General features: G+C 49.4%; 3 protein-coding genes across 6 annotated transcripts in view; 1 reads left to right on the plus strand and 2 right to left on the minus strand.

Moving 5' to 3' along the window:
* The window catches only part of CUNH1orf226 (chromosome unknown C1orf226 homolog), a 9,377-nt gene extending 4,820 nt beyond the window's left edge, over positions 1-4,557 (minus strand). The window contains exons 1-3 of the mRNA XM_032291124.1: positions 4,123-4,557; positions 3,091-4,079; positions 2-231 (exon numbers count right to left, since the gene is read on the minus strand). Coding sequence (XP_032147015.1) covers positions 2-231; positions 3,091-3,208 — 348 coding nt within the window. The 5' untranslated portion in view covers positions 3,209-4,079; positions 4,123-4,557. The remainder of the gene's footprint in view (position 1; positions 232-3,090; positions 4,080-4,122) is intronic.
* A 752-nt stretch (positions 4,558-5,309) lies between these two features.
* Positions 5,310-8,052, plus strand: SPATA46 (spermatogenesis associated 46). Its single transcript, XM_032291125.1, is given in 4 exon segments — positions 5,310-5,412; positions 6,711-6,824; positions 7,483-7,994; positions 7,996-8,052. Coding segments are annotated over 4 exon segments (786 nt in total).
* Positions 8,053-11,578: 3,526 nt separating this feature from the next.
* Positions 11,579-15,750, minus strand: part of NOS1AP (nitric oxide synthase 1 adaptor protein) — a 299,267-nt gene continuing 295,095 nt past the window's right edge. For all 4 annotated transcript variants that reach the window (XM_032291581.1, XM_032291580.1, XM_032291582.1 and 1 more), the window contains one exon: positions 11,579-15,018. In XM_032291581.1, coding sequence (XP_032147472.1) covers positions 14,603-15,018 — 416 coding nt within the window. In that variant the 3' untranslated portion in view covers positions 11,579-14,602. The remainder of the gene's footprint in view (positions 15,019-15,750) is intronic.

The raw sequence follows: 15,750 nt of genomic DNA on the forward strand, positions 1-15,750 counted from the left end.
GGCTGGAGGGCTCTTTTCTCCGCAGGAAGTCATTCACTTTGGCCCCCATGGCTTTGCCCAGGTTCTTGAGGTGCTGGCTGCTGCCCACCCAGAGTCCCGCCCCCCCAGGCTCAGCAGAGCCCAGAGAGGCAGAGCTGGGGGCCACGGGCTTGGACAAGTGGGGGAAGGAGCGGCTGGCCTGGAGCTTTGGAGTGAGGGCTGTGTTCAAATTCTCAAACATGCCGTGGTCGACTATGAACAAAGAGGGGACAGACAGACATGATGAGGAAAGGGGAGCAGGACCTTGCCCTATCATTCAGCTTTCCTTATGCCACACCCAAAACTTAGAATCTTCCAAGGCTTTGGAAATATTCAAGAAAGAGCTAGCAAAGGCACTCTTGAACTTTCCACTGCAGTTTTCTTGATGGCAGAGGAACTAGAAATTCTAGCTCTGCCCCACACACGTTAATCAGTGACTAATCCTAGCCTTAAAAAAATAAAATTTTTCCTTTAAACCTGCCTCCTTGACTCATGGCTTGGCCCCTTTACCTTGGAATCACCAGGCCCTTTGAAGTAAAGAAAAAATGAGGATGAAGCAACGAAACACGAGATTTTTCTATTGCCCTGGGCACGTGCTGAGCTCTCAGAGGGTTGGAAGCTGGTGGAGGGACGGCATGGATGAGGCTTGGTTTTAGATGCTCCCCACTGAAGGACATGAATACAGCACATATTCTCCATGAAAAATGGGGCAGCCCCTCCTCAGGTCTACAGAGGTTGGACTCAAGTGAGTGGGCCAGCTCTTGCAGAGATGCTAAGTGGTGGTTCAGAATCAGTTCCTACCAAATGGATAGGTGCTCAGTGCCAGTGAAACACGAGGATCCTAATGAACATCAGCTCACTTAATCCTTACAGCCACCTAGGGAGGTGGTGCATGGAAGGATATCTACCTATAGATGAAGCAAGCGGGACTCCGCGTAATGCAGCGCCATGCTTGAGGTCACACAGCTAAATACTAGCAGGACTGGAACTAGAACTCGGGCCTTCTAACCCACAGCTCAGGGCTCTGTCCACAACTCTGCCCTGCTTTGGATCATGGAATAGCTGCCTATATATGTCTGGTACATGGCCCTTCTTGTAGGGATCCTCTTTGGCTTGAAAAATGAACTCAAAGAGCTGGGTATAAACCCGTTAGGTCATAAATATTTGCAAGGAGGCCATGCCTCATTCATCTTTGTATCTTCAATGCCTAGCCTGGGTTTGGCACATAGCTGATGCTTAGCACAGATCTTGAATCACCAATACGCATTTTGTAGATAGGAAACTGTGGTGGCCAAGATAGTGGCTTCAAAGTTTGTTACCGAAATGACTGGAGCTCCAGGCTCTAAGCCATGCTGTCCACACACTCACACTTGGGCATCCTCTCCCTATCTGGAAATCCAGCTCAGTCATCAGGCAGCCAGACCTACTCTGAGGCCTTGGAACCTGGATCAAGGTTTCTGTCTGTAACAACTACCCCAGATAAGCTGTCAGTCTGAGGGAAGGCAATTACCGGATCATTTGATCACTAGGCTCCTTTCCTTGCCAACACCTCTGCTAAGTGTCTGTTCTCACTGATCTTCTTCTAAGAGTAACTGGGGTTAGGTGCAGTTTTTCTTCTGCTGAATTTTTGTGTAAACCAGTTCTCGCTGCCCTGCGCTGCTGCATCCTGGGCCGATGGTAACCTTTTTTGTGGTTTCAGTGGTGCTATCCTTGCTGGGCCAACTACCTAGACACACCATATTCTAAAGGCCTTTGGGTGGCAGGGAGGAAAAGCTGTGGGAAGAGGAGTGGAGACTGCTCTCTGCAGATGAACCCTGCGATCTTCACCACTGCAAGGTGAGGACAGGCCAGGGAACACTATGACAGCATCCCTTGGACACAGGACCTTAGCTGGCTGGGCTCCAGATACACCCACCACTCTAGCAGAAGCTTCCAGCCCGCTCCACAGCAAGCAGGGTCAACTCCTGATGATTCTCCTAAGTGTGTATCTTGCCGCATCATCCAATTTGGCACAATTTGCCTGTCAGGTCCCATATCGTTCTTATTTTCTTTAATCATGTCATTGCAAACTAGCAAAGAAGATTTGGAAACCAAACCATTTAACTATATTCCCCCAAACCAGAAAGTATATAGACCATAATGAAACCATACAAAATGCTTGGGGAAGGCAAATTGCCCCCACTTCCCAAATCAGATATTTCCTTGCTGGTTTCCTTACTGGTTTAAAGTGAATTTTCAGAGCAGACATATTCGTTTTTAAAAAGGCAAGCACCAAAATACCTGCCAAGGTGATTCGTAAATTATGAGCTATTATTTTTAAAAGACTCTTAGTAATAAACGTAACTCTGGATTATGTACCAATTTGGATTTCCTGTATTTTTTCTCTCTATCCTTCATAACATGGTCTATAAAATGCACTGAATTCTCAAGTAATTGAAAGATAACCTATCACGCACTCCCTTTACACTTGTCTAAATCTTTCCAGTAAATACACCTTGTCTTAAAATGGTAAGCTCCTTGAGAGGCCACAGCATCTGAAGTGTTTCTTCACCTTCCACAACGCCTAGCTTAGGGTCTTGTATGATAGAGCCTTTAATAGCCATTTTATAAGTTTGTTCAACTAAATTTGACTTTTCTATGAATTCTTAAAACGTGCATGATGGGCTGGCATTGTAGGGAAACTGCTCACAAGCCTTTCTCCGTTTATAAAAGCCACTCAAAACCCCCTCTATGGGAGTGGTCTTCAGGGGCTCTTGAGGTTAGACCAGGAGAACTGCCCTTCTATTCAAAGTGGAAGTGGGGCTCTGGCTGGGGGTCACTTTATCCCCATGTCTGAGGATGTACAATGGGTCCCTTTCTTGATGATGGCTCTAATGACCCCCACACATTGTCCTTCTTGCCTTAGGACTAGACGCTTGGTGGTTCAGAAAATAATGGCAATGGAGGAGAGAGAGATGACTATACCCCAGCCAGGCGACCCTCCCAACAGCACCCCCCGCCAACATGCATACAACTCAAGCAGAGGAGGGCATCTGGGGATGTAAGTCATCCACAAAAAACAGGGTATCTTACCTGTCCGAGAAAGGAGCTCGGAAAGCAGGTGGGAAACAAACAAGAGAAAGACACATTTTACGTAGTGACCAATCGCTTTGAGAGTGTCACCTCCTGCCTGGGCCACCAGCAGCAGCATACCTCGGGAGGACACAGCACACAAGACAAGGGTCCTGCTATGAGAAGTGGTGTGCACCCTGAACCACGAGGCTCCCGCAAGCTTATCAGTGACTAAATCAAAACAGGGTCATGTTTTAAAACTCTACACAGGCACTGAGAGATTCCGCCTCCCGTATTTCCCGCCAGTATTTTGAGCCCCCTTTACATTAGATCTGAGGTTCCAGTGGGAAAGTCTGAAGTTGGCAGTGGGAGAAATGTGATGGGTTAAGACAGAATGCACTTCCAAGTCCTGAGGGTCCCGTGTGATCACTCACAGGGATGCTACTGTCCACATGTAAATCACTGGGCTTTAGCCAGGCAGACGTGCATCCACTCCAATTTAGTCTAAAGTAATAATATGGGATAACCAAGTGGCAGAGAGGTTTGAACAATATCACACAGGTAGCTCATGGCAGATGGGGGATTAGAAGTCACATAAGCCGATGCCCACACTCTCAAGCTTTCTCTACGCCATAATGGCTCAAACAAAATTGCAGATGCCCCCCAAATTGCCAAAGTTTGAGGCTTCAATTTACTTTCCAACACATCCTAATGCTCCAAACCAGGCCATGGGGGAGGAACACGAGGGGAATCATGCTCTCCCCATCGTCCTCTGACTCTTCCACTACTGTGAATATATACACACAGGAAGACAACTCTGGGCTCTCATGTGCAGAAGCTAACTCACACTCCACTCATGCATGCTCCACACCACTGCAAAAGAAGCCCATCACTATTTCCAGAGCGGGCCAGAGCACCCATGCAGCATAAACATACCTGCCATTTAGATCTGCAGCCCTTTTCTGTAACTAGTTGACATGTTGTGATAATCTAGAAAGGGGCACCTTCAACTTAGCTTCCAACTGTCACAGTCATCTTCACCTTATTCCACACCTCGCCAGTGCACGAGGTTGTTATGGGACAAGCAAAACGAAGAGGCAACCTTGCTTCTCTGGAGTCCCAGAGTCTCCCCATCAAACTGACTTAAACAATGAGCAAAACAGTATTGAGTAAGCCACTCATTTGTGTTTTAGTCACTTGCTAAAAAGAGCACCAACCACTGAAAATAATATTTGGTCCTTATTCTTAAGAAATACACATAGAAGTATTTAGGTGTAAAAGGTCATAGTGCTTATGACTTACCTTCAAATAGTTCAGAGAAAAAATTAAGTATACACACATATACATGGGGCAGGGAATAGGAGGAAGGGAACTAATCAAGCAAATGGGGTCCAAGGTTAATAGGAAAATCTGCATACCGGGCATACGAGTGTTCTTTGTATTGATTTTATTTTTGCAACTTTCGAGATGGAGTCTCACTCTGTCGCTAAGGCTGCAGTGCAGTGGCGTGACCTTGGGTCACTGCAACCTGTCTCTTGGGTTCAAGCGATTCTCCTGCCTCAGCCTCCTGAGTAGCTGAGATTACAGGTGCCCACCACCATGCCCGGGTAATTTTTATATTTTGAGTAGAGATGGGGGTTTCACCAAGCTGGTCTGGCTGGTCTTGAACTCCTGACCTCAAATCACCTTGGCCTCCCAAAGTGCTGGAATTACAGGCCTGAGCCACTGCCCCAAGCCTCTTCCTGCAACTTTTATGAATTTGAATTTCTGAAGAAAATGTGAAAAATATATACCGTAAACCTTAAAAAACGAAAACAAAACATATATTTTGCTGACAGAGATTAGGTTGATAAAGGCGAAGAGAAGGAGGAGCATTCAGGGAGGACAGAGGTTTCCAGGGCTGAAGGGGTTGGGGTAGACAGTGTCAACACAGAAAAGTGATGAAAATAAAGATAAACGGGGACAGACAGCGTCTCTGTAATATGTTTACTATATTCTTCCTTCTCTCTGGGTATTCTCAATCAGGGTTTGCCACTGGGGAATGGCAAGGTATAAACAATCTTTACACATTTTAATCTTGTTTGTAGTAGCCTCCTCTCATCTTTCAAAGGTCACCTGGTTGGGGAGTGGAATCCTGTGCCTTGTGACATCAACTGTGCTCAGAATGTTTATCGTCTGGACAACCCAGCCAGCCTCTCCAGAGCAGGTGTGTGATCTCTGTACCCTGCAGTGGTCAGAACATGGAGAACTTCTCACTCCTCAGCATCTCTGGACCTCAAATCTCTTCCTCCACCCTGAGTGCCTTTCCCAACATTATGTCCTCTCGTGCCACCAGCCTGTCAGGTAAACTCTGGTGCCACCAGGGCCACAAAGATGTGGGGTTTTTTGAGGCTTATAATTGAGTACTCTACCAGATCATGTTATAGGACCAAGATTTAGTGAGAAAGTCAAATTACATATGGGGAGAAAATAACTTTTCAAAATGCTGCATTTGTGGTAAGTAGCTCCTGCTATATACTGATTCTTAGTAAGGGAATAAAGGGGGAAACGTTTTTTTTTTTTTTTTTGAGATGGAGTTTCGCTCCTATTACCCAGGTTGGAGTGAAATGACACAATCTCAGTTCACTGCAACCTCTGCCTCCTGGGTTCAAGCAATTCTTCTGCCTCAGCCTCCATTTATCATCAAGTTTTTCCCCCTAGAGTGCATGAAATCTCGAGGTGGCAATATGTCTACATAGAGCAGAAACTAGTTTTAGCTCTGTTTTGACAATCTTGGAGAGGATTTGGAGTAGCAAACCACGAGAGAAGCCTAAGCGGCAGGGTAAACTGATGAGCACATCGTGGAATAAAGGTGGACACCCTGAGGGCTCCCTGTTCAAAATACGGTCTGAGACCCGCAACGTCTGCATCGTCTGGGAGCTTCTTAGAAATGCAGGATCTGAGGCTCCCACCCTGGACCCACTGAATCAGTACCCATGTTATTAACAAGATCCCCAGGGGATCCCTATGCACAGTCAAATGGAGACATACCACTTAGTGGAGGTGGCCTCCTAAGCATCCATCTATATACATGACATCTATACATTTACCCCCCAAACTGAACACAACTGCTTTTCTGGGATTTGAGGCAGGTCAGCTTTTTGTCCAAGTGTTAGCAGCTACTCCAGGGTGTGCCATGCAGGGATGGGCCACGGGAACCCTGACTGTGGGTATGAGATGTTTCAACTGGACAATTCTCAAAGGGGGCATGCAACATTGCTCTGCCGCTGGTGGCTCTGGGTCCCAGGATGCCCAGAAGACTGGCAATGCAGAGTGAAGTCATTCATGTGATGAGATGCAGGAGGGTCAGGGTCAGGTGAGGGGCAGGCCAAGCAGAGAGGTGTCATCTGGGCTACATCATAAATTCTACTTTCCAGAGAATCTTTCTGAGACCTGAATGAAACGGCCCATTTGGAATTCCTCAGGATGTCATCCAGAATAGCTCTGGCTGCTTGAGTTTGAGAGGTCACTGTTCCGTTTCAGCTTTGAGATGCCTGAAAGCACAGAGGATGAGCCTCTAGGTGTGCCTGGTTGGGGGGAAGTCCCAAGAAGTGGAATCTCAACCTTGCTCAACTCACCAGAGTGTTTCTTCTATAACGCAGACATTGCAAAGATAACGGTGCCCACGGAGGCATCCAGCCCAGCGCAGGCCCTGCCACCCCAGTACCAAAGCATCACTGTCCAGCAAGGGGTACAAAATACAGTGCTCTCACCAGGTGAGGCCTTCTCTGACTCTGGGTGGGAATGTGTGAGAAGCTAAGGATGAACAGGGGCTCATTCCCTAAGGGAGACAAGGTGTGTGGAAGCCGGACTCTCATGTGCAGCTTGTCACCTGCAGCCTCCTCTCTGGCCCTTCGTCCTCGGTAGACACCGCAGGCCTGGGGCTCTCGCCTTGCCTCCCCTCTCCTGTCTCTGAAGCTGGTGTGCAAGAGCAGCTTCTGGCTGAGAGGGCTGTGGAGGAATCAGGATGGGCAGTGAGGCTGAAAAAAGGGTCACTGCCATGGGCGGCGGGAAGAGGAACTGTGGGAGGACAGTCTGTCTGTCTGCTGGGTCACCTGTGTCTATCCTTAGAGGACTCAGTGGACACAGTGTCTCCAGGAAAGGAAGGACTTGACAAATACCGAGGCTTACTAACTAAAAGCGGCCTCTCTCACCCCACAATCCGCCGGTCATTTGTACCCGTAAAAAAAGAATGCAGCGAGAAGGAATGCCCTCAGCTGCTCTCCCCACTGTCTTGCGTCTGCTCTCAGATCTGCAATCCTGGTGGGGTGGAAGTAACCGAGGTCATGCCTGATGTCTGCTTCTTGACTTTCTGCTAGCATCCTTGGCTCCCCTGCCCCTTTCTGCTTTCAGACCTGGTCCATTCCTTTGCAGACTACAGCTTCGGGGACAGCCAGCGCGGGGAGCAGCTGAGGCGGAACTGCATCATCTACAGGCCCTGGTTCTCCCCCTACAGCTACTTCGTGTGTGCGGACAGAGAGCGCCACCTGGAGGCCTACAACTTCCCAGAGGAGCAGCAGGATGAGGGCAAGTGGGACAACGGCCTTTCTGAGGACATGGCTGAGAGCAACTGTTCGTCCTCCTCCTCCACAGAGAACACTTGCCCCCGAGAAGTCACCAAGAAATTCAGACATGGCCTGGACTCCATCACATCCCAGGACATCCTAATGGCTTCCAGGTGGCACTCAGCACAGCAGAATGGCTACAAGTGCGCGGCCTGCTGCCGCATGTACCCCACCCTGGACTTCCTCAAAAGCCACATCAGGAGGGGCTTCAGGGAGGGCTTCAGCTGCAAGGTGTACTACCGCAAGCTCAAAGCCCTCTGGAGCAAGGAGCAGAAGGCCCTGCTGGGAGACAGGCTCTCCTTAGGCAGCTGTCAGGCCTTCAAGTAGTCCTGCTGAACACCTTAGGCAACTTGGCAGTGAAGCCGACTTATGTCTCTAGAGAGATGCCAATAAAGTTAGTCACAGCCTTCTGTCCAGTCTGAGGTCACGTCACAGTGCCTGCTGTCCTTCCCAGAACCCAGCTCCCATCCCCTTTGGTTAATGGTTGCCTAGTAACACCAGGCACACTCCCTCCCCTTTTCTTTCTCTCTTTTAAAACCAAAGACAATACCTAAAGTTTGGGAATATCCTCTAAGGCAGAGGTTCTCAAAGTGAGGTGCCCAGCCAGCAGTACCAGCATCCCCTGGTAACTCTCTGGCCCTCCTCAGACCTACCGAATCAGAAACTTGGGGCTAGGGTTGGCGCCATGTGTGCTAACCAGCCCTCTGGGTGACTGATGCAGCTCAGCTGTGAGAACCACTGCTCTAGGGTCCTGGCCTCTGCTTGGTTCCTATGTGGTCGGTGCTTTTCCACCCTGGGGAGACGGAGCTGGATGCCCTTTCCTGTTTGCATGGGGAAGAATCTCTGCCATTTTAAAGGCTTCTTTGATGGTAGATCTTCTGAGGGGTGGAATATGGAAGACAATAAGCCTCAGAATATAAGGCAGGTAAGAGGCAGATGGGGCTGAGCTCCCCGGGGCTGGGCTCACATGCGCCACCATCATTCACTTAGAACAGGCATCTTGTGCTGGAGCAGAACAGAACCACTTTTGACCCAGGAAACATCTTTTCATGGCTGCTTTGAGCCAGGTCAAAATGCGCAGGTAAACATGGGAACCTATTGCTTCCTGTTACCAAGTAATGTGCCCAGTGGGCAGCCCTGACTCTTCCTATATTTCTGAGTGAACTTCCCGTCCCATCTGACCCAGAAAGACAAGTAAGCATCAGGGATGCATCAAGGACACCCATCTTGACTGTAACGTGGTTTTTAAAAAGCACCAAATGCTTCCTGGTGGTCGTTTCAAGCCTCATTTACCTCTTTCTTCACCTCGCTGATGACTCAGTGGCCCCTCCACTGCCGTGGGCACTGTCTTGCAGGGACCCTGGCACAAATGCTCCCCTAGTCTTTGCCTCCCTCAGGGCTTGGCCAGCAGGTGGCGCGGAGGGTCCTCCCTCCCTTACCTCGCAATGGCTTTTCCTCCTGAGTCTTACTCTATGGCTTAGCAGAGCTGCTCTGTTTATCAGTGTGCTGCTAAAAATCTCATTCACGGTTCTCCGGTTCCCCACAGCGTGGGAGGGAGGCTGGGCTCGATCCCCATCACATCATATGCTGTGAGACCACTCCAGCCCTGTGCCCTTGAGCCATGCTTCTGGCCCCATTCTGTCCCCAACCCTACCCAGCCTGCATCCCAGAGTCCACTTGACTGCTGGGCTCCAGCTGGGCTGGGGGCCAGGACAAGGTCAAAACCTGTCCAGTCCAGGATGTGGGGGTCTCCAGGCAGCCCCGACATCATTCCCAGGACCCCGTGCCCTGAAAGGGCAAATGGGAGGCTCTGGGCAATCTTCTTAGTCCTCACTCTGAGCTACTGTTGTCTCCTGTCCTTCGTCAACCCCACGCTCCCTCCTCTATGGCATCTGTACAACATGCACAACATGTCACGAGAGGGAAAACAAGAAGGCCACGGACTGAGCCCAGGTGCCACAGCACGTGCCCATCCTGCCTGGCAGGTGCTCGTGGTTAGTGTCTTCTCCCTAAAGACAAGGCATTTTCCACATTCCACATTTAATGTAGTATCAATGTAACCCCAGGAATTTTCTCAGTAGGGAGGTAAGTTTTGGAAGAGCAGAAAAAAGCACCCAGCACTGAACAGAGCATGAGCAGCACAGGTGCAGGAAGGAGGAAGCTCCCTGAAAGGTAAATTGTGCTGTATCCTGGGTCACTGCCAGGTACTCTCTGGCAGTGGGTCCTTTTAAGTGCAATCTCATTTACTCTCCCTTGTAGCTTTGTGTGGTTTATACTATCCCCATTTTACAGATGGGGTATAAAGCTCAGCTCAGTTTACTCAGGCGGAAAAGAACAAAGGGCACGTGAACCCAGTTGATCTAATCTTTCCAAGTTTCTCTCTAGCCTGGGCCTGACAAAGAATCAGGCCTAATACAGCCTCTGCCTGCAAAATGGCTAAAAGTTCCAGCCAAAGTGACCTGGCTTCTGTAAAGTCTGTTCTGTGCGATCCCACAGCTCCTCATTCCTCAAACAGCCCCTCGTTTACCAGCCTCCTCCACCCTTTCATTTCTACTCCTTGCAGAGAAGCCTACATTCTCGTGAGTCAGGACTTCTCTGCTGAGCTGTGTCTCAGTGATACATAATCCTCCCAGGTAGGTATGGGGAGGAGCCTTTTCTGTCCCCAATATGAACATTTCTGGAACGGACCTATTCAAACTTCTACCAACTACATATTTCAGATATTTAGTCATGAAGTTAATGAAATAGTATAATCTTTTTTGTTTTTTTTCTTCTCTTGAGACACGGTCTCACTCTATTGCCCAGGTTGGAGTGCAGTGGTGTGATCTTGGCTCACTGCAACCTCTGCCTCCCAGGCTGAAGCCATCCTCCCACCTCAGCCTGCCAAGTAGCCTGGACCACAGCTGCTCACCACCACACCCGGCTAATTTTCATGTTTTTTTGTATATGGTGTTTCCCCGTGTTCCCTAGGCTGGTTTAAACTCCTGAGCTCGAGCAATCCACCTGCCTTGGTCTCCCAAAGTGCTGGGATTACAGGCGTGAGCTGTATAATCTTGATTATACAATTATACAGTGATATTGGCAAATATCTATGATGTAGTAATTTTTCAATCACTCAAAACTTGATGCTGGCCAGGCGTGGTGGCTCACACCTGTAATCCCAGTACTTTGGGAGGCCAAGGTGGGAAAATCACTTGAACTCAAGAGCCTGGCCAACATGGTGAAACCTGTCTCTACAAAAAATACAAAACTTAGCTGGGTGTGGTGGCACACAACTATAGTCTGAGCTACTTGGGAGGCTGAGGTGGGAGAATCACGGAGCCCAGGGAGGTCAAGTCTGCAGTGAGCCATGATCATGCACTGCAGGCTGGGGGACAGAGTGAGACCCTACCTTAAAAAACCCAGAACCAAAAAACAAACTGGCTGCTACTCCCTGCATATTCTAGCATTTGGAGTCTGAAAAAAACTGGGATCGGCAGAGTCAGCAAAAACGGGTGTAGACAAGAGTTTCCCAACCTCATTTGGGGCTGGATGATTCTTTGTTGTGGTCCTGTGCATTGTAGGATATTGATCAGCATCCCTGGCTTCACTCACTACATGCCAGTAGCTTTGTGACAACCAAAACCATCGCTAGACATTGTCAGATGTCCCCTGGTGAGGCAAAATCATCCCTAGTTAAGAACCACTGATGACATCTGATCCTGCAGGTCTCATCTATAGAAAGTGTAAATGAAGCCACCATCTTCCTTTCCTCCTTCAGGGAACCTGTGAATCCTTCCTCAATCCCACACCCTTGGGAACCATGTCACAGAGCTGATGCCACTTGGCTTGGGAAGTGGGGTAGAAGTGAGGGGGAGAAAAGGAGCAGGTGGAACAGAAGCAGCAAGAAAAGACAATGGAAAAGCTTTTAGAAATAAGAAAGGTTTATTTAGCAAAAGCCACTAGACTAGTGACAACATCCAGGGAGTAAGTGCACTTACATTAACAGAATCTTTTCCCAGAGAGTTGATCCAACAGAGTTAATGACACAACAGTTTTAGGGAGTAGAGGGCTAGCAGGTAGAGTGTTAGGAGGAAGCAGTCAAGCAAAGAGTAAATAAAAGGAATACAATTCCTAAACAAGATCAGTTGAGAGAAACGAGGCTAGGAAGAGGTTTTACAGAGAGAGCATTGATATAAGCAGGAATATAAGGAATATAATTTTTAATCCCAATAAACAGTCCATCCAGTGCGGAGAAATTCTTTCCTGGCTCCATAACTGTGGGAGCCTCCTGTGCACGAGTCTGATGGCACCTGGGGCAGGCTGGGACAGGCACCAATAAGGTCAGCACCCCTGGTGTCCATTTGTCCTCCATATAGGGCAGAGTAGAAGAATGAAAAAGAGGAAGGCAGAGTCGAGTTAGCAGAGCAAGCAGCAAGGAGGGAGGAGGACGGGGTGACATCATTGGGAAATCAGGTCTGTCATGTTCCCTTTCCTGCCCAGTCGGCTCTGATGGAGGGTCGGTGGCTGGTGATCCTTCAAGGCTCCTAGCTCTGTCTTTTGTCTCGCATCTCCACACACTAAGAGTGCACTGATTTAGGTCACACTAGGGAGGATGCCAATACACAAACTAGTCCTCCAGGGAGGGCCTGAACTGGGGAAAGGATGGGGCCCAGGCAGGAAGAAACCACCATGGAACACCCCAAGGGCAAGGGTCTTGAATGGGTCCCAAAGTCAGCAACACAGATAACTAGTTTCTCCAATTCTTTAATCTCCTCATTTCCTTTCTTCTATCCCATCTCAAGCTTTTATAGGCCATTTAGAAACTACCTTCCTCACCCACTCCCTGGCCACAGCCCACGCAAGCCTTCTCCATCCACATTCCACACACCTAATCCACTGGCCTCTGGCTTTATCCTCAGCTCCTGCTTGCATCCAGAAAACAGACTTTTCACTCCTCTGGATGTTCAAAATCTTAATAACCTAAACGGTCTCAGACCCAAGGAACTCTGGGTTAGATTTCATAAGCTAGGTAGGCTCAGCCACACTGGATTCCTGACAGCTGCTCATTTAGTTTCATGGATCTCACTTTCCTGGTTCTTCCTTCTCCATGTACCTGTACCTATTTCCAATGGCAAATTAGATCAAAACAACGCAAACAGAACCATGCCTCCCCAACTAAATGCACATCAGAAAACACAAATCTGTTGTTGATTCAAATACCCTGGAGATCCCCACTCTTTTCTGTCTGGTCACAATCCTACATATACGTATACGCCTTTCCTCACACATGGGTATATAAACACAAGTGTGTACACACACACACACACACACACACACCACCCTATCCTATATCTGCTGACACCCTGATGCACCAAGGAGGGCTAACATAAAACTGCATTTATTTCCTTTAATTTGGACTTTCTGGGCTACAAGAAATCCAACTGTGGCCATTAGAAAAGGGTTGTACTTTTATTTACAGTATATAAATTCTAGAGCAAAGCTAGGGTCGATGAACTCCATTTTGGGGCAATCATATCCTTACTGACTGACCCTCCAATAATACTGCAGTTTGCATCTGTAGCTTGTTGTCTAGGATAAAGACTTAATTCCCTGAACATATGACTCTAGAAGGTCTCAGCAATCTCTTCAGGCATTTGAAATCTGTTAACAGCCGCTTCTGGCCTTATAGGAACAAAGGAGCTTTTCCTCATTGCCCCAGTCAGCCTGTTAAGGAGTGGTGATCCCTAGGCAATGCCTAGATCATAAAAGACAAGACAATTGCACATGGCACTTTTGACAGGTGTGCTCAAGGCACGCACCCAGAGAGATGGGCCAAGGGTGACATGGCTGTGGTCCCTGACCCAAGTGGCAGTGATTCTGAAGAGTGGACAAACACAGTCTCACAGTCTCAGCTAACAGCCTGCATTCACTTTTTTTTTTTTTTCCCTTTTTTCTTTCTTTTTTTTTTTTTTTTTTGCAGTAAAAACTAACCACCACTGCCTAGTGGAGGGGACAGGTTGAGAGGTAAGGCTGGGGGCTCTGGTCCTCTGGGGCTTTCAGAGAGGTAAAGTGCTGCAAAAGCTTCCGCTGGACAGGACACAGGGGAGGTGAGGGGCACTTCCCAGCCTCCATTTAGATGGGCTGGGCTACAGGCAGGAGGTGGGCAGGGCAGCGCTTTCGAAACAAGAATCAGATCTAACTGACTGGGAGCAGCAAACAAGCTGTCCTCCCTCTGGGCTCTCACCCCAAGGGCCTGAACCATCTTAAAGCTTCAAGACTCCCTTTGAAGCAACATTCATTGTCCTGCTGGAGAAAATGTTTGGATTCAGTTCCTCTAAAAGCTTAACCACTGTGACACATTCCAAATCCATGCTCACACTACAAGGACTAGCCTGGCTTTTGCAGCCCAGAGCACTCAATCTCTACAACCTCAGCAAGGGCCTGGAGAAGGAACTCCTCTAATAAAGGTCGGGGAAGGGTTAGGCAACTCACAGCATCCTGATATCCAGAAACAAAGTACCTGAGAAGGTACGCATGGCTTCCCTTCATGGTCGGGACCATGGAGACGGGGAGAGTGATGGGGTACGGGGACATCACAGACAAAGCGGGGGAGCCTGAGGATATAGCAGGTAGGGGCAGGTCCTCCAGCAGCCTGGCGGTCCTGGAGAGAGAACCTCTCCTGAAGCCATGCGCTCTGGAAGTCCCTGCCCCCCCCACCCTCTAGTCACAAGTAGAAGAGGACCTGATTCACCTCTGGGAATCCGATTTTCCCCCACTTTATCCTCCAAAGCAGAATCGCAAATCCTTTCCTGAAACCTGACACTCTCTCGGGCCCTGGCTGGCATTCTCCTCGGCAGCGCACATTCGCTGGGCATCCCCTACCAGGGCAGCAGCCAGACACGGCCCCTCCAGCCACGCCTCCGCCTCCATCTCCTGGCCCCTGGCACCTACACGGCGATCTCATCGTCCAGGCCATCGCCCAGCTCCTGCCTCTGCAGGACATTCAGCAGGCGCGGCAGCTCCTCCTGGGACCACGAGTCGCGCTCCTCGCTCTCGTCCGTGTTGGACTCGTACTCCGAGGCGATGCCTGACTCTCGGAACTTGATGAGCTCCAGCCCGCCCAGGAGCGCCTCGCCCTGCGCCGGGGGCGGGGTGTCCTCGGGCGGGAGAAAGCGAAAGCACTCCAGCTTAACCAAGCAGTCGCGCCTACCTAAGGGGCTGCCCGCAGGGTGGGCAAAGTCAGCCAAGCCCGCGCCCAGCGGCGGCGAGTGCAGGTCCTCCGGCTTAGGGGTTGTGGGGTCACAAAGCACAGGCAGGGCTCCAGAGCGGAAGGTGATCTCCAGCAAGCTGTCCTGGGAGCCCACTGCACGGGAGACAAGAGACAGAAGAGGGGCCACGTTAGACAAGGTTGTTGATTTGGGATGCCTGCCTTCTGACAGCCCGTGCCTCGGCAAAAGCCCTTCCCAGACCAGCTTAGCAGCACCCCGCCCCCGAGGACGGGGAAGGGGGGTTGCATCTCTCAACACTTCACCCCTTCCTCCCGCCCCCACATGGCTCCAGACACACCTTGCTGGAGGGGAGGAACTTTGGGACGTGGTAAAGGCGGGGACATGAGAACCACTTGATGGTTCTGGGAGCCACTGAAGTGTCTGAATAGGGTTTGTGGTAGGAAAAAGGTGCCAACTGAGAGAACCATGTTAGAAGCCTATGGTAACCTTTAACACAATCATGTAAAAAAAAAAAAAACATTAATTAGGATAGAGCAGAGTCTCAATGAACAACCTGGAAAATCCTGAGAGGCTTCCAGCGTGGTGAAGGGCACTGGTTTCCAATCCATACTTTTGGGCTACTTTAAAAATACAGACTCCCAGACCAGCCCCAGGCCCAACGATGCAGAATTTCTGTAGATTGGACCCAGTAATACACATTTCTTAAAAAGCTCATGGGATAATTTGGGGGGAACCACTGGTATAGCTGGAACACAGTTTTGCAGTCTGATCTAGGTTTGAATCTTGGCTCTGCTCCTTGACCTTGCTCCTGTAACCTTAAGCTAGTTACTTAACCTCCCTGAGTCTGTTACCTTCTCCGTAAAATG

This window comes from Sapajus apella, unplaced genomic scaffold, assembly GCF_009761245.1.
Source record: "Sapajus apella isolate SASKATOON/1434 unplaced genomic scaffold, GSC_monkey_1.0 scaffold25, whole genome shotgun sequence".
Taxonomy (NCBI): Eukaryota; Metazoa; Chordata; class Mammalia; order Primates; family Cebidae; genus Sapajus; species Sapajus apella.